The following is a 27,537-nucleotide window of genomic DNA, read 5'->3' on the forward strand; positions in this document are numbered from 1 at the left end:
ATAATAGCACAGTATATACTCATTCTTTATAAGTAAAAACTCTCCTGAATGTCAGTCTGATAGGAATGCCCTTATGTCTAATGCCTCACAGGTTTATTTCTAGACTCTGTTTTTAGCGCTGACTGATCTGACACTTTGTTTTTATTGTCATGGTGATGGAGAAAGAAAATATATCAAAAAAAGCTTTTAAGCTGTGCTAATTGCTGAAGTCAAGAGCGTGGACCTCAGCTTCTTGAGTTAGGCACATACTGATGTTTGCTGCTTTTATGCACGACAGTCAGATGTTCGGAAGTGTGGGGAGGTGTTTTTTAAGTCTAAACTGTTCTCAAAAGACTTATTCTCTTGACCATCAAGTAACAATACAAGATAGTCCAGTGGTGTGCATTACAGTTACTGTTGTCTGTCTGTTTTATTTGAAGACTTAAATTCATTTGCAGGCTCAAAGGAAACATATTTATGCTTCCTTGGGCAAGTATTAATATGTGAGGCATCAACCTCCAGAAAAGATTATTCTGAAAACCAGTGGTTCTTTAAAGTGTGGTGTTATTAAAAGGGGCCTTAAATGGCAGAGCGGAAGAACTTCAGTGAAAAACTACTTAAATGTCAGTCCCTTCCTCACACAACACTATCATAATATAGTGCACAAGTCATATATATACAACTTTTATGATACTTTTATGTGCTTTCTAGGGCTTGACAGTTACAATCACCATCTTCTCATTCCTTATTTATGTCCTTTTGTGTTCTACGAAACACAAAAAAATGAGATCTTGAATAGCATGAGGCAATATATCACTTTATTTCAGTGTAGTGGTCATGTCCATTTTATGGAGGCAAAGGACTGACTCACCTGTCTGCGAAGATCACGGGTCTTCTTGGTCATCTTATCAATAGCTGAATTCAGTGGGTCTCCTTTTTCTTTTGTTCCGGTCTGGAATAAAGTGGAGAAATTCGGTGTTAGACATGTAATATTGTTCTGCAAGCTCACACCAGAAGAAGATGAAAGAGTAATAAACAAATCAAGAGAGAAAGGTTAAGTTAAAAATGCTGTTGTCGGCCTTGAGTGGGGTTTGGTGAGGGTTTTTTAAGACCCTCTTAAAACTTGAGGCCTGGAAGTGCCTCTAAATTTAGACACAGCAGGGATGGAATAAAGCAAGCGCCTAAAGCAGCAATAGTGTGTAGACAAGCTGATAGATTAGATTTAGAGATGGAGGCAAAGGTGAAAGACAATTACACACAGAAAAAAAAAATAATAATAATAATGATATATATATATATATATATATATATATATATATATATATATATATATATATATATATATTCACTAATCTGATTGGCTGGCTTTATGAAACTTCCTGAAATAAAGGCACAACAAATGCTTTATTTATTATTGTATCAATCTGCCTGGAAGTCACAGGGTCGATTCAATGAGCTCTAGTTCAGAAAGAACAAATGACTTAATTTATCAGGTTAGTGGAATCAAATCGATGAGAAAATTTAGTTTGAGGCTCTTAATAGCAAGTAAACAAGCAGCACTGCATATTTCACTTTGTTTTAAAGTCTGGGAAAGAAATTGTATGTGTTATTTTGAGTGGACAACAATCTTTATCACTAGGTCTATAGACATTTCAATGTTTTATGTACAAGAAAAATCTATTTCAGATAAACCTTGCCAATTGTGGCCACATAAAAGGTCACTTGATATGTTTGTCAGACTATCTCTTGCTGTTTAAATATAAGTTTTAGCCAAAATAAGCTGCAGTGTGGACTAGACTTGATGTCATGAGCAAAAAGTCTGGTTATGCGCGACTAGTTCAGGAGTGTCATGCACCATATAATCTGAATGCCCCGGTTTGTTTCCTGTCTGATTGTTCCAGAGGCTGTTGCCCTCAAAAATGGATTCTCGTTCCCCCGTCAGAGTGAGCTGGTGAAATGTGCTCGGGTTGAAATGAGGACGGTTCCTCTTGTTAGCGAGTAATTAAAGATTTTGCAGCAGTGGCGGCCTTCTCCCCTAGGTCCGATCTGCCAGACAGCTCACAGCTGGCTCCTGTATGTTTGTGTCAGAGGAAACTCTCACCACAGATGACAACACACGTCCCATCTCGCTCTCTCTCTCTCTTTTTCCCCTTTCAGCAGCAACACTGCAGGCTATGGCTCCATACAAACAAACAGTATCCATTAAATATGGACAGCAGGACTGAAACAGTTAAATCCCTGCAAGAATTTGTCAGAAAATGATAGTGTATGAGAACAAAATAATGGTGCAATGCAGGGACGTTTAAGAGGCCATTTGCGATAAAGTGTTTTATTAGAAACACTGTCTCAAAATAATTTAGGCCTAAATAAACGCTTGGAATCTTTTTTTTTTTTTTTTTTTTTAGTGGAATGATTTTTCATAAACAAACTGAACTGAAGTAATGATTAATCATTATCAAAGAAAAAAAAAAACTAAATCATCTCAACATTGCGTAAACATGCAGAATGTCACATAAAATTAAATTTTTCACAATGGTGAAAGGTCAGAATCAGTCTGAATGAAGATTATTTTAGCTACATAATGATCCACATGCAAAGGTTTTTGGCCGGGCATGAATTGATATTCAAACAAACTGTTAATTAGGCTATCAGTTTACACTTGGAAGATGACCCTTAGAATAAGTACAGGATACTGAAGCCACCAAAACCTTTACCAGAGCCACCATTTCAAATAGTATCCTTAAAAGCAGCATACAACTTTTTTTTATTTTATTTTTTTATTTTGGCACTATGGAGCACAATTAGGAGGTAAAGCACTAACCCCCCTTTACCTTTCAGCAAAGAGAGACAGAGAGAGAGAGAATGACAGCAATGAACCTGAACTCAAGCTCTCCAAGCACACTGCAGCACTGATTTCTTATAACTTAGAGAAGGGCCCTAAATCAGTCCTGTCTGAAACTCACAAACGTCCAACAAACATCACTTTCGAACCAGGGCAATCACGCTTCTATATATAGTGTTATATAATATTTATTATTTATTTATTTATTTAGCTTATATTGTGTGTGCTGAAGTTTTTTTTTTTTTTTTTTTTTCTAATATTTTATGTGAAATAATCATGCCAGTGCTTTGAAACTGAAATTGGAATAAAGACAGTAAATGATAGTGAAAGAGAGCTAATTCAACAGAAGTTGCAACGTCGATATCTGAATCAAAAATCAGATTGAATTAATTAACAAATTAATTACCTTTCCCATCATTGTACCAAAATGAAATCTTTCATCAGTGCTGACTAAAGGCAAGGCATCTTACCAGAGAATTGCAAATCAAAAGCAACAGTTGAAACAGTAGAAACAGTTGTATTCAGCCTGAGTGTTATGAGATTGCTCAAAATTAATGACCATGTTGCCAAGCAACCATCTTCCAGTTACGCCTAGATGTTACACAGGCAGTGCAAGCTGGCTCATGTTAAATTGGCTAGTTCAATCAATATTCTTAAACTGGATGAAGAGGCAAGCAAATCTCCTTGGAATTCAGAATCAGCAAATCCTATATAAGACTATATAAAGCCATTTCCCTTTGTTCTACTAGGTTGCCATGACAGGGCAATTATCTGTATGGGACTTTAACACAAGGGTGTCTGACAAATATGGCCTTAAGAATAAAAAAAAAAAAACTTTTGAAAACATTGAGTGGATTTGCACAGATGGCACAATGTTTATAGTCAGGAAAATGTCAGGTGCTGCATAGTTACAAGAGAAAGTTTTTCTAGAACATGAATTCAGTAAAGCCTGAAAAAAAAAGTATTGGTATATACTACCGAGTACCGATTCACGTTAAATCAGTCGGTGACAAATTACGGTACCTGAGAATGCATCTGGGCGCATACGGAACAGAGAGAAATAGAAAGAGAGACCCTGTGATGTGATGTCACCCCTGCAGCCCCTTCAAACAACACACGAGCCAAAATGTTCCGAAGTGTGGTTAAATTTTTCATTTGAGAAAAATAGCATCATCATACAGTACAGGAACCTCTTCGCAACCTGTCAAAATAAAACTTGAAAAAGGTTGGACTTATTTTTTGGACTTATTTTTTTACTGAAATAAATGTTTTGTAATTGTGCAAAGTGTAAAGTACCAAAAAAAGTTACTGTTTGGGTACTGGTACCGAATTTTAGGTACTGATATCAGTTAAAAAGTGAACGGTACCCAACATATATAATGTAACAAAAAATGAAAACGGAATGGAATTTAACCTAAATATCAGAGTAGAAAATAAGCACATTTTCCCCAAAGTTTTGTCCTGTCATACCAATTCATATTTCAATTCAACATCCTGTAGGTTGTGGACAATTCAATTCAAATTCCAGCTCATGAACTGAAATTGTGCCAAGTTTAATAATCCAAATTTTGTCCAAGGTAAAGCCACAACAAAGCGGTTGCAGACTCTTATGGAATTAACATCTTTCAGCTGAAATCTGAAAGAAACAGAAGTACCCAGAGGCAACTCAACAGATTTCCTTACTTTGAAGTATGTTTCTCATGGAAATAATGACATGGACAGGTACAAGGGAAAAACATGCAAGTGGGTTTCAGAATTGTTTCCAAGTTTTCACAAGAATTCTCACTCCTTTGCTTCATGTCAGAGTTTGAAGTGTGCACAAGAAACTCCAAATGAAGTTTCGGTAACACCTATTAGTTTCTTATTAGCATGCATATTACTAGATTATTAGCTATGTATTAGTGATAATTAAGAATATATTAATGCCTTATTCTACTTGACCTTATTCTACATCCCTAATTCTACCCAATACCTAAACCTAACAACTACCTTACTAACTATTAAAAAGCAGCCAATTAAGAATTCATTGAGAGAAATGTCGCAGTTAATAGTTAACAAGTGTTACCTATTCCAACTCCTATTTCAACTCCACTTTGCTAAATTTCCAGTTAATCATGAGGGTGAATTGACTGCACCTGGAGCTAATGTAGATAAAAACACTAGCTATAAATAAGCTGTAGGCCTACTGTTTTTCAAAGTGAAGACACACAACTTTGTTTGAAGCTTCCAAGCAGGAGTGTTTTGATTATTTGTTGGCTAACACAGATAATGACACACAAAACTATTCCAGAACAGGTTATAGCTGCAAAGAGCTTATTAATACTATGTGTTTAAGTGTGCAGTGGTTTACCAATAACAATTTGTCCATTAAATTACATGTTTCTACTATGGGGTTTAAATTCAAATTGGCTGCATAATCATAATGTTGCACAATATATAGGAGGCTCCAAACATCTGAGACAACTAAAAGCTTGTATTTTGCTATTTTATTGTTTAATTAATAATTTATTCATAATAGCCATCTTGCACACTATTTGGACATTAAGGGTAACACATTCTGTGACGTTATGTGTTTTCATCACCCTAGTTACAAACTAGTATTATTTCACATTAAGCAGAAAAATTGCTTTAGTCAAGAGCAGGAGACAAGGACGCTCTAGAAGAACGTTTTAAAGACCATTTTCCACACTGAACGCAGCTACCAACCCACACCACTTAAATTCCAATTTAAATAGTACAGACCATATTTCAATGGTCTTCTGGGAGACTGAGATCACTGAGGAACAATGGCCAGATATAAAAGAGAAAAAGTGACCCCCTTCTTGGGGGAATAAACCTTTATAGCCAATAACAATCAATAAAGCAGTGTTTCCTGGCCTTTTTTGTGTTATGTACCCCTGTGAGTCTCAAGTAACCATTTATTCACTGCAAACCAGACCTATATATACAGTATAACAATATCAACACGCACACACATCTCGGTCATGAACAAGCAAGTGACATCTTGCAACACAGCAGGAGTCACATATAGTCACATAAAGTCAAACTTGATGCTCATGCTGGCACACAGAGGACTCATTCTGAACATATACATATACTTTTCACGAAACTCTAAAAACATTGTACTGGATGTAGGACAGGCAGAAAGAAGGAAGGTACAACTCTCTCAAATTAATTTTTAATAATGGTCTCAAACTTTCGGACGCTGCTGTACATACAGTATAATTGGCACTGGTTTGTACAAGCATTCTCCCCACATATGCCTCTTACACTGTATTTACTCCTGAGAATGAGATGGAGAGGAAACTGAGACTACTGCATCAGATCAGAGTCGACAGAAACCAACTTTCAAAAGCCATCAAAGTGATGATGCTTGAAATAAATTGCTGTTTCATGCTGCTGAATATTTTCACTCTGAATCTTTGATATTTGAAGATATTTAGGTCCTAGCCTATTCAAAAGTCAATATAAATTATTCAATTTTATCACCTTCTAATGTCTAACTTACATTCAGAATGGAAAAGATAAGTATATACGGTTTTTCATATTCAGTCAAATGATTTTAAATAAGTTCTCAATGTCTTATCGATTCTCCTTCACAACATTTAAAGGGAAGAGCAAACAAGCTTTGATCCAGTCTAACAAGCACCTGGCCAACCCCAAGGCATCTCAGAGGGAAGTGCAATTCATTCCTTGTAGATGCACAAATCTCAGTTGGACTCCTGAGAAATACATGGTACCTTGGAAAGGCTGCAAATATAAACATAGCAGAGAAACATCCAACTGGAACTCTTCCAATTCATTATTTCATTCTCATGCCAGCATCATTTGTATTTATTTAAATAAATTACTACTGATTAGCCACTTAACTATTGTGACTTCACCAGGTTCCTGGTGGATGGGAATATACAGTATGACTTAAACCTATTGCTAATGTAGCAACATAGTTCAAATTTGATGTGTAAATGTATATAATCCCTTTATTCCCTTATTAACATATGGAATTATATTGTACAAAGATTTTCTTAAATTCATTTAAAAATTTAAATACTAAGGGATTACTTAAAAAATAATTTACTCACCATCCAACTCAGTAAAACTTTATTTCTTTTGTGGAGCACAAAAGAAGATATTTTGATAATGGATTGATTGATTGATTGGACCCCACTGACTCGTTTTTCTACAAATACAGCTGAAGCATTTAAAAAAAATATCTTCTTTTGTGTTCTGCAGAAGAAACCATGTCATACAGCTTAGGAGCAACATCAGGGCAAGTAAGTGATGACAGGATTTTCATTTTTAGGTGAACCATGCTTTTTATTAGATTAGTTTAAACTTACATTTCAAGATTGAATTTTTAGATTCAAATTTCTGTTCACTTTGATCTGGTGCCAAAAGAGAGTGTTAGATGCAGGCTGCTTACGTCTGCAGAGCCCAGCCCAAGATGCTGCAGCATCGTTACTCAACCCCCTATTGCTTTCAGAGCCAAATGCTAATGTGTCATTTACCTATCACTAGGGGGAAAGGTTTAGCTGGGCCCCAGACCCAAGTAAAGCCGCCTGCTTCTTTAAAACCCATGCAGTGAAGGTGTAACTACACAGTGAAACTCACATTTTCTATTTCATCTAATTAAATATGTACATCCTGAAAGTCTTAAAAGATAAAATGCAATTACAAGTTGTGTGTTGTCCTAGAATTGCCTACATAATGAGGCCTTTTTTTAGGGACAGGCAAGAGGAAAACAGCTTGTAAACCAAACACAAGGGCTAATCTATTGGCAGTCCATGGGCCCAATATGTTATGCTAATCATCTTCATCCAGCTCGAGGGAAGAGTACATCCAGGTCATGAGATCATGAGATATCTAAACTCTAATTTAAACAAGTAGAAAGACAGTGTTATCAGTCATAACATCTGGAAAGAAATAGAAAGAAAGACAAAGATTATAATCAAATGGAGTATAGTTTAAAAGTATGCGCTTTTGGCTGGCCAAAAACACAAAATTAAGTAAAAATGTGCGTTTTTGGTGAGTTACCTCATAAACATAGTCTTAAATGATTTCTAAGGTAATAAATGACCGTGAAGAGTTGGGAGGAAATTGGATATGTGAAAGATTCACATCATGCGTGTCAGGTTTAAAATAGAAAGTGCTGCTTTTAAAGTGAAACCTGCTGCGATCTGTCATTGATGTAAATCAAAGAACAAAGAAAAAGAGGAAACACTCAACTACTTTAGTCACTGATTAGCTTGAATGAAGATTAATCTATATAGTTTACAATTTGTAGTTTATACAGTAAGAAGATTGTTTTAATAATAGGCTACTTGGCCCAAAAAAAATATAAATTAAATATAAAATGTTTATGTTGTTTGGAGGTTCAATGTAAAATGATGACAATATAATTATAGTAATATGCGTTGAATCATGATTAATCACAGAAAAAAGTGTGATTAATTAGTTTATCGATTGACAGGACTAATGTTAACTTTTTATGAATGTTAATGTTGGTAATATTAGTTAACTTTACTGCTGAATATGCATTTCAATTTCATTTCTAATTTTAAAGGCATCTCAGAAAGTATAATAATTTTCAGGTATAATAATAACAATAATAATAATAATAACAATCATAATAATAATAACCTGGAAATAAAAAATAAAAAAAACTTTTTTTATTTTTTTTAAACAAAAGAACTCAAAATACTGTATTACTCTAGAATAACTCTAGATCACTAATCAAATCAAATCTGAGTCACTGATCATGTGACCTCATTTGTGAAGGATTTTCATGCAGTTATTGAATCACAAGATGTTTTTCAGAACATCTCATATCATGCTGGAGAACAGGAACATTCGTTTCATTTGTTTTAGAATACAGAAACATCCAGATTTGTGTTGATATATTTTCTTCTACATTTTACTGTCAGATTAATGTGCCTCTTGTTAAATGTGAGATACAATCGCTGGCCAACATCAAGACTGATGTCATGTTTTATAGTGAATTATCCACTCAAACACCAAAAATACCACAAAAACACCAAATACAAAGAAGGCAGAGAGTGTGAGACCAACAGACAGAGAGAGAGAGAGAGAGAGAGAGAGAGAGAGAGAGAGAGAGAGAGAGATTTGTTAAGTTTACTCTACATAATAGGAAGTCAGATCATAATTAAGATCCGTTCAGCTGCAGAGCTGTAATTCACAGGAAGTGCTGCTTGATGGGACCGTGTTAAGCATTGCCGTGAGGTGCAGAATAGTGAAAATATTGTGATTACAAGATTGAGAACAGAATCGAGGGAGGTGACGATAGTTTCACCCTTCTGCGAGGAAAAGCATAGCTGTCACAGACCGACTGTTTCAGTAGGCAAAACAGAGAGAGTCGCCCAATGAGTGAGTTGTAGTCCTGCGATGAAAAGATGATTTTAATAAGGGTATTTAGGTGTAATTATACACCAGCTCAGACTTCTTGATGAGGGTGAGTGGATAAGGGACAACTGTGCAGAGTGTGTGTGGGTTTATAAGACAAATCGCACCATAAATTCTTCCCATCATCACTGAAGAGCGAAGAGTTTTCCATTCTTCAAGATAGTATAACGCTTGCCTCCATTTGAGCGAGTTGTAGTTTTAACAAAATCTGTAATAAACACATGAAGGCCAAATGTCAAACACTACATATGTTGATTTAGAAACTAGTTTGAGAAAATCTTTGTAAATGCACGCTTTTGTAGATGATACAACTTTTCTTACCATATTAGTATCTTTTGCCATCTTTATTGGCTGTTACACTATATATATATCCCTTGTGGATTGTTCAAATTCACTACCATTTCGAGTTGTTCGGGATGAAAACATCCACTCAATTAAACTGCTGTAAAAATGTATCAGATTCATATTTTTTTCATTTTTTTTTTGCATAAATCTGTTAATCAACCTCAGTCCTGATCAAAACTACCAAATGTTTTTAAAAAAATTCAAGATTTTAACTCTTTAATTGCCAAGTTCATAAATGATGTCACTGATTTGGGGAAAAAAACACACAAAATGACTTATTTTCAATATAAAAGTAATTGTGGCTGGATTTTTTTTTTTACTTTTTATAACAGTCTTGGGCATGTCAAAGTTTAGTAGCAACATTGGCTTTGATGCATTTTTAGTTTTTGTGCAACATTAGATTTAATTTTTTTCTCCCTAATTAGTTGTTGGTGGCTGTTTTTGCCTCATTGACTTCCATTATAATGACATTTTTTGATTGGAGTATATGGAGTATAACAGCAAATTATAGTGTTTGTGTGTGTGTGAGATTCTTGATTGTTGGTGGTTTTCCCTATTGGGAAGAGGTAACATTTGTTATTTTTACAGTTGATCACTAGGTGGGACCATCAACCATTTAGTTAGGCCTGTGCAAAAAAAGCTTAGTTTCTGACTTGTATATGAAGCTATATGGAGTATAACAGCATAATATATTGAGTGTGTATGTGTGTGTGTGTGAGAAAGAGAGAGAGTGTGTGTGAGAGGGACCTTTGCGCACTTACCTTAATGTATTTCAGAAAATCACAATGTACACCTCAGCTCTTAGAACTACATGGCGTAAACAAAAGTGTATTTATGCACCTGCTGCCTTTTAATGGTGGTGAAAGTATTCGGTTGTTAAGTGATGACGTAAGAAGCGCTGTTTCCGGGTCCAGGCCTCAACTCGCTTCACTTGAGAATATGACCTCAGCAGCCGTTTATGAGCACTGTTTATTCATATTGATAATTTAAGTTAAATGCTTTCAAACTTACAATATATACTACAGTCTCCGTGCTCACAGCGTCCCAAACACAAATAATTTTTAGATATTTTTTTTATATTTATATTTTCATTGTCTGGCTATCTGGTACTTCGGTATGGAGTTAAAGGTTAATATTATAACTTTTTTGCTAGTATTCTATCACATTGTGAGTTTATATTAGCACCTTTTGTTGTTTTCTCGTGGTAACTGATAGAGCGTTTGGACACAGAAGCGCTGCTACGTGACGTCAGACTTAACAAGCGAATAAACTAAACAAAAGCAAAGTACGTGGATTTAAACACTTGCATGCCATCGTGCTGGATATTTAATGGTGAGAAGAGCAGCAAGCAACACGAGAAAGGGCTTGACTTGTACCAACGTTTTAGAAATGATTATGTAGCATGACCGCTCCAGTGAGCTGCAGCTTATTTGATGCGAAGTAGATTTTTTTACAGGATTTTAAGGTTTTAAACTGGCTTTACCATCAAGAAAAGAGGAGCATTTCACTTATAGGCCATCTGTACTTTTCACCATCAAAAGGAAGCAGGTGCATAAACACACTTGTTTTTTTATTGTTTACTCCATGTAGTTCTGAGAGCATGAGGTGCATATTTTGATTTTTTCAAATACTGTACATCAAGGTAAGTGCACAAAGGTCTCTCTCACACCCTCTCTTTCTCTCTCTCTCTCTCTATCACACACACACACACACACTATAATTTGCTATTATACTCCATATAACTCCATACAAGCCAGAAACTATGCCTTTTTTTTGCACAGGCCTATCTAAAGGGTTAATGGTCCCACCTAGTGACCAACTGTAAAAAATAACAAATGTTACCTCTTCCCAACAGGAAAAACCACCAACAATCAAGAATCTCACACACACACAAACACTATAATTTGCTGTAATACTCCATATACCTCCATATACAAGCCAGAAACCAAGCCTTTTTTTGCACAGGCCTATTTAAAGGGTTAATGGTCCCACCTAGTGATCAACTGTAAAAATATTTTTTTTTACCTCTTCCCAAAAGTGAAAACCACAAACAATCAAGAATGCATGATTATATGGTGTCATGGCTTTGCAATCAAAAAATGTCGTTATAATGGAAGTCAATGGGGCAAAAACAGCCACCAACAGCAAATTAGGGAGAAAAAATTTAAATCTAATGCTGCACAAAAACTAACAATGCATCAAAGCCAATCTTGTTACTAATCTTTGACATGCCCAAGACTGTGATAAAAGGTAAAAAAAAATCCAGTCCACAATCACTTTTTATATTAAAAATATGTAATTTTGTGTGTTTTTTTCCCCAAATCAGTGACATCATTTATGAACTTGGTAATTAAAAAGTTAAAATCTTGGATTTTTTTTTTTTTACATTTGGTAGTTTTGATCAGGACTGAGGTTGATTAATAGATTTATGCAAAACAAATTGAAAAAAATATTTATCTGATACATTTTTACAGCAGTTTAATTTAGTGGATGTTTTCATCCAAGAACATCCCGAAAGGGTAGTGAATTTGCCCACAATGTACCGTTGAGTTTTTGAAAAATTTCAAAGCATTTTCCCAATATATGGGTCAAAATAAGATTTGTCACCAAAAATCATTCCATTAGCTCAAACACAGAGAAAGTTGTGGCCAAAATAAGACTCAACTTTACCCCCTAGTGGACGAAAACGTCCCCAACAATGCACAAGGGATATATATATATATATATATATATATATATATATATATATATATATATACTTGTCAAGAAGGATGCATTAAATTGATCAAAACCTACAGTAAAGGCATTTACACTGTAATGTTACAAAATATGTACATTTCAAATAAATGTGAGCATGTATATCATGAAATCCACAAAAATAAAAATACAACAGCACAACTGGTTTCAACATGAATAATAATAAGGAACATTTCTTGAGCTCCAAATCAGCACATTAGAGTGATTTCTGAATCATGTGACTAGGGTTGTAACGATATACCGGTATGGCGATATACCGCAATATAAACATGTACGATTATCATACCGTGTACATTTGCTTATCTACGGTATTGAGAGAAAATAACAAACACAGAATCTCACCTGCGCCTAGGCAACAACGTTCCACCTAAGGGGCCGTTCACATATCGCGCCTAAAACACATGGAAAACGTTAGACAGCTGCTTTCTGATTTTTTCCCAAAGCCTTCTGGCACTTGCGCTCTTGAGGCGTCTGCCGTTGCTAAGCAACAATGACCCGCTCTCTTCATGAAGACGCGGAAATTTCAGCAATGGATAAATGAATTTGCAGCACTAAAAATTGCTTGCAGTAGCTCTGCTACTTGATTTATTTCAAAATGGCAATCCATATACAGCTATGATCAGCTGTTCCTTCATCTTGGCTGAGCTTTCAACGTTGTTACGGGAAAGGTGAGGAAGCTACATGACCTGCGGTGCGCTTGCGGCATTATGAAAAGTTGAGATGCTTTTAACTTGATGCGGTGCAGAGGCGCCTGGAAAAAACGAGCGCATTTGCACCATTTGAAATGACAAACTTGAGCGCGCAAAAGACGCGATATGTGAACGGCCTCTAACTGTTCTCTTGATCCACCCACACGTACAGCGGAGACAACATCAGAGACAGAGGCTGTTATCTCTAATCTCGATCCCACGTCAAAATATGAGTTAAAATTGGCACTAGTAGGCCTATGGGAATACTTTTTGTATAGAAAAGACGAATGCTTATTTGTCCTTGAAGGTAGACACAGTTTGCAAAAACTGTGGTCGGAAAGCAGCTGCAAAACGAGGAAACGCATCGAACATGTTTACCTATTCAGAACATCATCATCCCGTGCAATTTAAGGTTAATGCATTATGATTTCTGTGATGCGGAGTGAAGCACAGAATCCAGTCATGACAATGAATTTACAGTAGCTAGCTAATTATTATTTTAATTAATTATTAATGATAAATATAAGTTATTAAACTACTAAATAATCATTGGTAAAATTTTCTTGTTTTTGATTAATGAAATTTGAATAAAAACATGCTTTCAAGTAATTGTCGATAAGAGATTGATCGATTAAGGCTGATAAAGGTTAACTGATGTAATGTTGGGCTGTGTGCGGCTCATGCGCAGAACACGTGCGAGCGGCATGAATGAATGAATCATTCATTCACAGTGTACTAATTAAGCTTTTAATGTGATTTAAACTTTAAAAGTACATTAAAATAGAAACAACACAAAAGTCCCTCAACATGAAAAGCAATAGAAATGTAGTAACTAAGTCATTTCATCAGATAACTACACTCTGCAGGGCTGCGGGACACAGGACAGAGAGACTATTCATTCCTACAACTTGTTAATTCGTTTCTACGACTTATTAATTTGTGGCAATTGTCCATGTTTCGTTAATTTTGTTCCCTAAATAACCCATGATTTAACTGAAATAAGGGAACAAATTAATAAATCGAACAAATTATTAATTCATGAAATATTTAATTTCCCTTCCCAAGAGATGCGATTAAAAGTGAAAGATAATAAAATAAACCTGCAAAATTAGAAGATTTAAGAAAAGAAACTGGTAAACCAGAACAAATTAAGCCACATTAATGAAGGCTATATCTCGAATGGCATCCAGAGGCATGGTCATCTAACATTTTCCTAACCCTGTGTTTTTTCTCTCTCTCTCTCTCTCTCTCTCTCTCTCTCTCTCTCTCTCTCTCTCTCTCTCTCTCTCTCTCTCTCACACGCGCTGTCATGACCTAATGCACTGTATGCCGGATTTTTAAAAACAAATAGGCTAGGCCTACCGGAACGCAAAAAATCTAAATCTGACATTTTCTAGAACAGAATCCAGCAGGATCAAATTAATGTGAGCAACAGTGTTTTGCTGCAGCAGTGCCGATGGATGCGGTTCACTTACTGCACAGCAGTCACACGCGCGCCACAGTTACATTTGGGATCATTTTATTTTATATGCCATAATGTCAGTTGAAAACATTGCAATTGTGTTTTAAAATACAACAACGAGCACCACAAAACCATTTAAAGAGGCGCGTTCAGCGGTCTCCGTGCAGGATAGAAAAGTCAACAAAGTTAATTGATCTCGTATGGCGCTCTCTCTTCATTTTATAAAATAATCCTAATCACATCTATTCATTTTATAATCCTTCTACTAGCATTTTATTCAGACCCCCCCCCCCCAAAAAAAAAAAAAAATATTGTTTGATTGTTTAATACCGTATACCATGAAACCGTATAAATATAAAATTATTATTATTATTATTATTATTAACTTTATTTTTAATTTTTTTTTTAATTTTTTTTTATTATTATATAAAGTAAAAGACTTAATGTTTTACTGTATTTTTATCAAATAAATGCAGCTTTGGTGAAAAAAAAAAAGCCTTTATTTAAAATTTTGTGCTCATGTTCAAACAAATCCAGTCAGTTTTCTGTCCGACAAATAATGCTTACCAGAAATGTATTCAATTCATTTAGCTGACACTTTTATCCAAAGCGACTTACAGTTGCTATATATCTCAGAGGTCGCACGCCTCTGGAGCAACTAGGGGTTAAGTGTCTTGCTCAGGGACACATTGGTGTCTCACAGTGGATTCGAACCCGGGTCTCTCACACCAAAGGCATGCGTTTTATCCACTGTGCCAACCCCACCCTGTTAGAAATAGATTGCCACTTTCATAATACATCAAATAAACATTAGCTTCATTCCACTATGACTGTACAAGAAATACAAGAGGACAGCCTACCTGGAAAATACATTTACAACTGTCCTTTTGAGCAGAAGTCTCCCGAGCATCGAGGAGTTTGCAAAACAAATTAAATGTGACTGGTTGATGGATGTGTTCATTTTTGATGGTCCCCTGAAAAGACAGGAGACTTACCGGGGATCATAATGTGGTGTAATGCAGACGTTTAAAAATAGACATGGCTTGATGCATGAAGGCAGGGAGGGGCCGCACTATGAGATCTGAGGCCAGAGAAAAGGAGGAGGAGAAGGAAGAGTTATTAGGCCCACACAAAACTGATTGTCTATTCCTGCTGCAGAGCGGAGCACATAGCAGCCATGCAATCTGAGGAAGCATGAACTGAATGGCAAGTGGGTGCTTAGGAAAGAGAGAGAGAGAGAGAGAAAGAAAGTGAGGGAGGTCAATGAGAATGAGTGTACGGGGAAACAAAGACCTACACTAATGAATGAGAAAGGTTAAGAGGGATGAGAAATAAGTAGTCTCGGATAGCTGCTCTGTTTGGAGCTTGTGGTGGAAGGCCCGAAAATAACTATTATATATTTGTCAGACTATTTGGGAGACTATTTTTGGCACACAACTCATTGAGAAAAACAAGGCAACAATTCCTCTTTTCTCGCTGTCAGTAGCACACTCCAGCCATATTCCCAACATGATCTGTCCTAGTGTGCACAATTAGGATTAATTTGTCCCAATCATATGTGGAACAGAATGTCAAAGGGTGCCTGGATTGTCTAACGTTTCCAGTGTTTTCTTTTTATTATTTATTTATTATTATTGTTTCATTGGGTTATATACTTACAATGTTGATTGCAATTCTAGAGCATTGGTTTGCAATGAATTTCCAAACATTTAAACATTCTATATTGTTTACATATTGGGGGTCAGGTTTGAAGATTTCTAAAGGATCATGTGAAACTGAAGATTGAAGTAATGATTGCTAGGAAAATTAAGGGATAAATGACATTTTAAAATACAGAAAATGGAAAACCATTTTTTTTTTTAAGTTTTCAAAATATAATTTATTATTCACATTTGTCTGTTAATTTAAAAGACTGGCACCTAGTATAGAAATGTAAATGTGCACAAACAAACAAACAAATAAATACTTATTTACGTGTCCTGTAATTAAAAATGACCGCGAAAATCATTGGAAGTCATAGGAACAGTTTATGTCCTACTATATGAATTATGTACTTCACTACCAAAAACACATATTTTTGTGTTTGGTAGAAGTCAATGAATTGAGATTCAGCTTTCATCTTACACGCGTTCTTATGCCCATACACAGTCCTAACTCCTCTGGCTCCACTCTCCACACATTTGCACGTCTCTGATGTCTGGCGGCTCCAGCACGGAGATGCTGAATGCAGCCTTGCATTTAAAAACACACAAGCTTGGAATGCAGAGGACCGACTCCGACGCCATGTCTCGAGGGGAACCGCTGCGTCCCTTTAAGGAACTGTTCTTAATATGGGGACATAATCCCATTTCATCAGTTCATTCTCCCCTGACGCTTCCTCTCTCATTTCATTTTTCCTTCTGAGTTATGGATCAGGGTGATGGAGTGCGAACGATGCGGCTCAGAGGAGGAATATCCACTCGAGCCCCTGAGGCTTGTGGGAAATATCAATTCCCGCCACTGCATCAGACAAATCAGACGGGCTCCTTCTATTAGTTTACAGCTTGCGGCTCACCTTTTTTCTCCTCTCACTAACTTCATTTCTCCTCTGCTTTTTTTTTCTCTTCCACAAACAAAAACGCATATTGCAGACAATATTCTCCACTTGAAGTTGGGGGTAACTGACTAATAGTAGTAAGATATTATAATTATTATTATTTTGTAGTAGTTAATATACAACTAAATATTGTGTATTTACTGTATAAATGATAAGAATAAGATTGTAATGGCATTCACTGAAGAAAAAAAAAAGTTTGCTGTGTTTACAGACAGAGGTACACAGAACAAAACAATGCATTTACTGTTATTTTACTATTGCCTCTCGGTGGCAAGTGAAGGTGAGCATGCCATTACACTGCAGCTACTGTTTGGTAAGCTCGTGCTCGTATCTCACGAACCTGTGTCAGCACAACGGTGTAAATCACACTTGCTTAAGTGATAAATGACACCCACCAAGACGCCAGACAGAACTGGCTTGCAGTCTGTAATGGAGCACAACATTCAGCTCAAATTCATAATACAGACAAGAGGGAGGTGGAGGAAGGACTGCTGCGTAAACAGGCTCTTTATGTGCCACTGATGTTCTGATTACCAGGAACTCAATGTAAAATATTTCCCCGGAACGCAAAAAAGGTAAAGTCTGGTTTTGATCAAAAGGTCTTGATCTGGGTTTCTGATCTGGACTCCAACTCTGTTGGTGAAGCATCTTTGGACACATATGGAACATTTTTTTTCAAACAGATCAGATGATTCTTACAGAACAGGAGGGAAATTGTCAGTGCCAGAATCAAATGATCACCCATTGCTTGATGAAAACAAGTCCTTGTACCTCAAAAAAAAAAGATGTGCAGACTAAGAAAAAACTTATTTCGTATATGGGTCTTTCATATTTCATCTGTATGGAAGTGAAAGTTTCTGAAGAGCTGAATATTACAGTTGAGTTGTCCCAGGGAGACTCTGAAAATGGGAATTAGACATTACAAGCATGTTTCCTCCATTACGCTCAAAAGGATGTGCACTCTCCATTCTGAGGAAATGGAAAGATTGTTCGAAAGTTTTTTGTAGATGAATGATTTTTTACCTTTTTATTTTTTTTTACTTTTAATGTTGTCTGGAAAGAGGATACATATATATTATTTATTTGTCCAATTCATTCTTTAATTTCTTGTCCACATCAAAATCAACCTATAATGCTAAGAACTTTTTTCTTAACCTTTCCACATTATCAATATAATCTCTAATATAGGCTTTAATCAGTTTAATGGAATGAACTGTTTACGTTCATTTCTTGGAAAAAAAAAAAAAAAAAAAAAAAACAAGAAGCATGAAAGACTACTGTACACTACTGTTCAAAGGTTTGGGGTTGGCAAGATTTATCTTATGCTAACCTAGGTTGCATTTACTTGATTCAAAATACAATACAAAGCATGTGAAATATTACTGGTATTGGTAATAGTACAGTGGTAATGTAATGTGTTAATAAAAATTACATTTTAAAATGCAATTTATTCCTGTGATGACAAAGCTGATTTTTTTTTTTTTTTTTTTTTTTTTTTAGCAGCCATTACCCCAGTTTATTCAGATTCCATCCTAATATGCTGATTTGGATCTCAAGAAACATTCCTTATCATTTTAAATATTAAAAATAATAATAATAATATTGTTTTGGCCAATATATATATATATATATATATATATATATATATATATATATATATTTTTTTTTTTTTTTTCAGGATTATTGTTATTTAAAAGAACAGCACATATTTGAAATATAAATATTTCTAATACCGTAAATGTATTTAATGCCATCTTTGTTGAAATTATTAATTTAGTTTATTAGAAAGAGCTCCTTAAGGCCAACATGTCCAAAAGTACTGCTGATAGTTAAAGAAACACCCCAATGTGACAGTTACACCACCACTGCGGTGACGTTCTGCAGACACAGGATGTACAAAACAGGCCAAACACTGCAGGCCAGAGGACTAGACTGAGCTGGAGTGAGTCAGTGTTCACACAGGATCCAAATGTGTCTCCATGGAGATGCACGAGTTCAGGGGAACATTTGTGTGCCAATGCAGCAGCTGGAGGAGAGACTCGCAGCAGTCAGAACTGCCATGTGTGGACAGCGTCAGAAAGACCAGCGGCCCTCTGGATCTTCACTTTCTGGACCCTTAACGACAGCTAATAGGTGATTGGCTTGAAAATGCACAGCTCATCACATGCTGCCATCTGAACAGAACACAAACATGAGGGAAAGACAGAAAGTCCGGACAGTTTAAATTGAAGGAAGCAGTGAGTCTGGCAGGCTGGGCTTAATAATGTGATGGTAGAAAGGTCGAGATTTTGTAAAACTGGCGATATTCCTGTGACAACAATTACACTGCAAAAGAAAAAAAAAAAAAACTGTAGGATTTAATTTGAAACCATTTTTACAAAGAAATTGTTAATAACTAATAAATCATTACAATTAGTATTTTCTCATCAAATTAATTCCATTATTATTTTGTGATATTTGGAACTTGAAATGCATAATTTGTTAATGTAGCTGTATATATTTAATATAAATGTTACACTGCCCAACCTGGCAGTGACCTCATCAACAAAAAGCTGGATGTGCAGTTTTGCGATTTCAGTGAAAATTTGATGACAGGAAACAATGTAGAGGCCAGATTCAAACTCAAATTTCCCACATGGGCACCGCAGCTCTAAGTGGAGCTCAAGGTAGAGGCTGTGTCAAAAACTTCAAAAGTCTTCCATCTCTCATTGCGACGCAGACTCAAAACGAGTCACGAGTCACGTCGCCATCAAAAAGCAGAGCAATTATTGACTTTGATTTCCCTGTGAGAGAAAGCCAAGTGTCTAATTACAAATTCTAAAAAGGAGGAACGTAAATATTCATTAAAGTGCTCTTCTTGTCACCATTTGAGAGAGGGGGAGAGAGGCTTTCGCTCTGACTCTGTAACTTTCCAAAGCACCTGAAGTAAGAGGCATCCAGACCATTTCAGCCTTCATCAGTAAAATGTACACTTATTAAATGTGGCCTACTGAGGAGTTTACGTGAATGAGAAAGATTTGCATATTGCATAACACTCATTATCTGGGACCTGTGAAGCCAGTCCAGTGAACAAAATTAAGCCCTACTGGTATGGGGCAAGTTTTCTCTGAGGGTGTTTGATTGACATCCTTTGTGATTTTAAACCCATCTGATATGAACCTGTCTGTGTTCTTCCCACACAACCAACAAATTACAGACCAAATCACCCAGGGTTTATTTATCTATTTATTTATTTATTTATTGACTTACTCATGCATCCTCTGATAAATCTAATACTGGCTGGATAGGAATGTCCATGATCCTGGTAAATTATATACTTTTTACAATACTTCCCCTCATTTATTTTGACCTTTGTCGAATACCTTAAGCCACGTATTTTGTTACTCTGCCTGGCTCACATTCATTATGAATTTTAACCTTTTTGCCAACGTTTGCCTGGATACAATAACAGTTAGTTGTGCTACTGGCATCCCATTTAAAAAGGAAATGTATTCAATGAGTAGAGAAACTGCACAGAATGTCAACTATAGTGGATGCATCAAGTGTATGGAAGCACATGGGTAGCGATATTCAATTTGCAATGTAATATGCAAAATGACAATGCAATATGTAAAATGGCAATGCATTTCTGTATTTACATTTTCCAATACATTTGTGCAACGTTTGGTGCAAAATGAAAATGAAAATTAAATTACATAATTTTCATTTGCCATTTCATACACCAGTTTTAATATGTAAAATGAATACTAATTTTAACGCTTTATAAGTTGCAAAATTAAAATGAAAATGTATTACAGAAATTATTAGATATGTATAACATGTTCAAGCAAAAACTGTGGCAAAATTATCATTCAAATGCTATTTTTCTTAAATGCATTAACACTCACAGTCAAGACACTTACGATTGCATTTTCATTCAGTGTCCCGCAATGAATGTAGCAAAATTCAATGTGCACATTGAAAATGCATTCTGAGCCGATCACGTGTCCGCCCCTTCAGAAAAATAGCATTTAAATGATAATTTTGCCACAGTTTTTGCTTGAACATGTTATACATATCTAATCATTTCTGTAATACATTTTCATTTTAATTTTGCAACTTATAAAGCGTTAAAATTAGTTTTCATTTTACATATTAAAACTGGTGTATGAAATGGCAAATGAAAATTATGTAATTTAATTTTCATTTTCATTTTGCACCAAACATTGCACAAATGTATTGGAAAATGAAAATGTAAATACAGAAATGCATTGTCATTTTACATATTGCATTGTCATTTTGCATATTACATTCCAAATTGAATATCGCTACCCATGTGCTTCCATACAAGTGTGACTATGTATTACTTTTCAAAAGTTTAGATCATTAATTCCTTTATTTTATTCATTTATTTATTTATTTTTAAGAATTCTATTAGCTCATCAAGTCTGCATTTATTTGATCAAAAGTACAGTAAAAAGGGTTTTGTAAAATATAATTACAATGCCAAAACAAACAAATGAAAAAAAAAAAAATGCAGTGTATATTGTCACAAAAAATAAATAAATAATAAATAAATAAATAAATAAATCAAGTACTAATTTCACAATATTTAAATTAATTAATTACGTTTCTAGAATAATTTAGGTAAATATAAGGTAAATACAGCCTAATACAATTATTATTGTTTTTTTTTTTATATTTGATCAAATAGACTTCCTGAAGAAATAAAATTAAATTCCAATCACACTGCTGTATTAAATCATAGCTCTTTTGCTTGTGTGATATTGCTTTATTGTAACCCAAACACCAATTATAAAACTAATCCCATCAAAACAATGCTTTGGATATGAGATTTACTCTTTTATTTTTGAAGGCAGGCATCGTAATCAAAATGTGTTTGTAAGTCTCTGCTATGACGGGTTTCATAGCTCTTAACTAATATCAGAAAAGCATGTCACATTTTCGAACAGTCTCTTCAAAGACGCCCACTGCATGTAAAACAAGCGATCTGAGCGCTCTAGTTTTTTCTTCCCCTTTGTCTCAAGCACACGTTCACAAAGCAGCATCGTGACAAGCATCTCTCCCTCCCGCTTGTTTCCACTCATGTCTTGTGAGTCAGTGTTGCCTTTAAAGGTTGACTGACATGCGTGTGCTCAACGTCACATGAAAAGACAGTGGCAGTGAGTGCAAGCCAAACAAACCTCTGAGATGGAGAAAATGATGCACTGTGTGTGTTGGAAGGGTTCTAAGGGCATGAGAAGTATCCACCCAACCTGAGCTGTGTGTGAGTGCATTGGGCTCGCAATAAAGCCATGCTGGTAACCATGACAACAAGTGAGATGATGACAAGAAAAAGTGTCACATGCTAAGACTGTATGTGGGAAGTTTAGAGTGAGAGAGAGACTGTGTGTGTGTATGTGTGTGTGTGTTTACCTAGCGGGTTGCTGGCCACGGAATAGGAGGGGGTGTTAGCTTAGCAGTAATTAAAGTTGCTGGCTAGCCCGAGATATGTTGCCTCCCACAACAAACCATCAAAACACCCATATGCCCATAAATAATGTCAACATATGTAAGTATAAAAGGATTTAAGCTTATTAGAGTGCTGCATTGTTTGTTCACCTTGCACCATAAACAAGCACATAAAAGGCAGTGCCATATTATCCAATCATGTATGTTGTACTACCTTAAAGAACAACAAGGGATTTCAAAGATTCCAGGTTTTTGGCGACAGAAAACCTGACTCACTTCAAAACAAAGTTATTTTGCAAGACTGTTGCAAAGCACATTCTTTGGCACACTCAAAGCACACTAACACACTATGCATGTAAATAATAATAATAATAATAACAATAATAATAAAAGTTTCTAGGTACATTCTACCATATCTATACATATACACCAAGAGTCTGTATATTGCAAATAATTATGATTATGTTTTTTATTCCCTTAACATTCCTCTTGTGGCCAGTACATAATAGAGGGGGGGGGGGGGAAGAAATGTATTTCGTGTTAAACAGGTTGTTTTTGAAAGTCGATGCTTGAAATATGCTAAAGCTTTTTATTCATCTAAAATTCATTGTATATAGACCAGCTTTAAAAGACACTTTTTTAAATATTTAATTGAAGAGTAAATTGCTTATTTTTTTCCTAGCAGCATGTTAGTTATGTAGGGAAAATATATTGTAATTTTAACTTAATAATAAAAGAAACTTCATAATAATAATAGGCTAAATAAAAGTAAGAATGTAACAGGCCTACGTTAAGCATTAATTTGTGTAGCGGATATGACCCGAACCAGACAAATTAACACTGTAAATGATTTCGGTTGTTTACACAGTATTATACTGTTGATCTCAACACTTTCTTGCTGTATAAGCTGTGTACAGTGTGTTACTGTAGATTTGGTTGTTTTCACAGTATTATACTGTATTCTTAACAGTTGAGTACTGTGTACACGGTTGACAGTATGTTACTGTAGAATTGCAATGCATTCTGGGAAATTATCAATTACTGTAAATCAAAATACAGCAGTGCAAACTGACCGCGAAAAAAACCACACAGAATTTCACAGGTAAAACTGATATTCCTACATAAAAAAACATTCAGGACTGGGTGCTATGCATTAACACTTAATTTCTATCAGTGGGGGTTGCAAGAGAACGCATTTGAAAGAGTTTTTCCTGTAATGTCGGAAACATCGTGTCTTCTCTGCGACCTGGAAACGTGCTTCATCTGGTGAGTAATACATATTAATATTTTCATACATACAGACATTCTAGCTAATTCTAGCTAATATATTTAATGTTAGTTTAGAATAGCTGACCTTTATTTCGATATTCTATTCAAGGTTTATACCAGTGGTTTATACTCAACATTTTACTAGTGTATGTGTACAGTACTCTTTCAATGTAGTCTGCGACATGTTACTGTAAATTTAAATACAGTAATATGAAATGACCGCGAAAAACTACCACAAACCATTTTGTGAAGAACTCTTTCAGTTCTCTGAGCAACTTTGAGGGCGCCTTCGCCTCGCGACGCTGTCTGTAAAGTTCGCCGTTAATCTCTTGTAAGTGAAAAATCTTTATTTTTTTATGCAAACCTAAATGTCAGTAATAGCATTAATGTTAGTTTAGAAGAAGTTCCCGCGGCGTTGATGTTAACAGGGGTAACGTTAGTGAACATCGGTCCTGAGAGCCGCAGCCCTGAAGAGTTTTTCTTCAGCCCTAATCAAACACACCTGAACAAGATAATCAAGGTCTGAAGGGTTACTAGAAAGCTACAGACAGGCGAGTTTTAATTAGGATTGGATCTGAACTCTGCTCTGTTCTATATCATAATCTTCGGAACACATATTACGTTATTTTTGATTCAATCCGATGGCTCAGTGAGGGCTCTATAGGCAATGTCATTGAACTTCTCAAGAGCCATAAAGGTATTAAAAACATATTTAAAACAGTTCATGTGAGTTCAGTGGTTCAATCTTAATATTATAGAGCGACGATAAATCTTTTTGTGCGCCTAAAAAATACAGTAACGACTTTTCAACAATATTTAGTGACGGGCGATTTCAAAACACTGCTTCAAATCTTTTGTTTCGAATCAGTGATTTGAATCGCGTGTCAAAATGCCAAACTGCTGAAATCACGTGACCTTGGCCATCCGAATCACTGATTTGAAACAAAAGATTCAAGTTCAATGTTCAATGACGTTTTGTCTATAGAGGCCTCACTGAGCCATCGGATTTAATCAAAAATATCTTAATCTGTGTTCCAAGGATGAACGAAGGTCTTACAGGTGTAGAACGACATGAGGGTGAGTAATAATCCTTTAACACCAGGCGAGAGGGATGTTATTAGGTTCATGAGACTCCATCTTGAAAAAAAAGATCAGACGACTAGGGTCCAACAAATTTCACTTCATTCACACACTTTTGCTACAAATTCATTTCCACTAACACCAACGGGCTTTTGCATAAATGAATGTTTAAAGCTTATCCCTTATTGTGACATGACTTATTAGAGATGATGCTACATATTGTGATCACAAATCTTTTTATTTTTTTGTGTTTACAGGTTTCTTGATTTTAATTACTAATTATAAATTAATTAGTCATGTTTAAAAACAGATTTTTATTGTTGCATTATGTCACAGTTATTTAAATTTTTAATTATAAATTGTTCTTTAGTCTTGTTTTTAAAACATATTTTAATGTTGTATTACATGCTATTATTATTATTATTACTAATGTATTGTTCTGTTTTTTTATTATAAATTGTTAGTTAGTCTTGTTTTTAAAAAACATTTTATTGTTGTATTATATACTATTGTTACTAATGTATTGTTCTGTGAATTTAATGATTTATCATAAATTATTAGTCTTAATTTGTTAGTTAGATTTTTGTCATTATTTTTTTTACTAATGTATTGTTTAAAATTTTTAAATAAACTGTTTTGTGCAAATAAAGCTTCAATTGTTCTTTTTCCTATTTCCCATCAGCAGTTGAAATAGCAGTTTTAAAAAAAAAATTCTACAAATTCTAAACGTTATACAGTAGCACTATAAAAAAAATTAAAATAACATTTCATAACTGTATAATACTATACATATAATACAGCTTTTAACCTCTGGTCTCCACAGAAATCTTTGTCAAGAGAATGGCACAGAAACTGTCTTTTCTACATATATATGGACCAAAATGAACTCAAAAAGACTTATAAATGAATATCAATCCATCGCTTCACTCCATATTCCTTTATATGTAACCCACACATTTGACTATCATGTTATAATCACTTATTGTGTATGTCTTTTAATAACTATTGGATAGCTTAAGGATACATATTCATGTCTAGTATGTATGTGTTTGAATCTGTTAGCTTGAAACAGTCCTGACCATCAGTTATTTGTCAAATGTATCATATTCTTGTTATAGGAATCATGTCCAAAATTATACCCTGCAAGAGGGGAAAAATTAGGACCATGTGCTTGATAAGATAACATATGATTTATGATACCCCGAGCCAAGACAATATCTGATTGGTCAAGACAACATTTGAGGTGTGGCCAACAGGCCAGTTTAAATACTCAGGACACCATAAAATCTTGCTTTTAGCTTTTTGCTTGCGTTTAGCTTTTGCTATCAGTCATGTCTGCTTTTAGCTTTTAGCTTCTAGCTTTGCTTCTGCTATTATTCATGTATGCTTTTAGTTTGCTTTTAGCTTTTAGCTTGTAGCTTTGCTTCCTAGCTTTAGCTTTTAGCCATGCTTTTAGTCATCACTTTGAGCGCGGTTCCAGCGTGCTTCGCCTGCATGCCTGCTGCTTCTTAGCCACGATGAGAAGAAACACCACCTAGTCTCGTCAAACTTATTTGCTTTTCCGTTTGAGAGTTTTGTGTTCTGAGTTAAGTTTTGTAACGTCGAGTTCAACTTCAACTAGCCACACAACTCTGCATCTTCAGCCAACGCCCAACCACGGGCTTCCCAAGACGTCACTTAATCTTAACGACTACTGAACTTCCAGCCAATCAGTTTCAACGACAATAAAGGGACACCTTTACACAGGCAATGTACCTTCAGACATTTGTACTGGTGTATCTAATATAATTTTAACCTGATTGAGGAACTCAATGCGAGGGTTAATTAAGTGATTGATGGTTGTTCATGTCTATGCAATTTAACGTATTGCTGTAAACTTGGGATTCCATATTTCCATTCTCTTCAACTCATCTTTCCCTAACTTTCGATCTTCCTGCAACTTGTGTGAATGTGTGAGTTCATGTGTTAGATTAGTTTATATGTCTTAGATTTATCTAATAAAGCCTTATTCATATTGAAAAGAGAAGTATCTTGTGTTTTGTGCTTACAAGTTAATGTCTTAAACTGCCGATCTTGTTACTGTGCTAATTGATAGTGTTTTCACTATACTTTGGATATTAATATCCAGCGCAGATTTGATGTTAAACGGCTCGTTCAGTGAATCGCAGGGCGTCTCAGTGATCAGCCGTGAAACAGTGATTCTGTTCAAATTCCCTTTAAAATCTTAAATGATTCCCTTTGAGCTAAATAGACCTGTTTCCCTTACATTTGTAAATGCCAAATACTCTTAACATTGCCAGTAATTGATGTTTTTGGTAATATTTCTGGCTATCACCGATAAGTTACACATTTTTTCATGCACCTCAGCAAGGGGAGGTTATCAGGGGGCTGACATCATGTTGCCTGTCACGTCATTTGGGCTTCATTGTTGAACGCAGTGGCTCCGAGAACATTATTTTTCACACACTTTAAGTTCGTTTGTTTTTCATATGTAATAGGATTAGTCTAACATATCATTCGGTTTGTAATGCACACCGGACCAAATGTCTCGTACTGAACGGTTTAATAGGAATACATGTATCATAACACCCTTAATAAAAATGTCTTAAGTGTTAATGTGCTTAAGTGTTAAAAGAACTGTATAAAT

General features: G+C 35.3%; 1 protein-coding gene across 1 annotated transcript in view; it reads right to left on the reverse strand.

Moving 5' to 3' along the window:
* Positions 1–27,537, reverse strand: part of LOC132143875 (catenin alpha-2-like) — a 491,992-nt gene that overhangs the window by 95,117 nt on the left and 369,338 nt on the right. The window contains exon 8 of the mRNA XM_059554471.1: positions 851–931. Within this exon, the coding sequence (XP_059410454.1) occupies positions 851–931 (81 nt within the window). The remainder of the gene's footprint in view (positions 1–850; positions 932–27,537) is intronic.

This window comes from Carassius carassius, chromosome 7 (genome assembly GCF_963082965.1).
Source record: "Carassius carassius chromosome 7, fCarCar2.1, whole genome shotgun sequence".
Classification (NCBI taxonomy): Eukaryota; Metazoa; Chordata; class Actinopteri; order Cypriniformes; family Cyprinidae; genus Carassius; species Carassius carassius.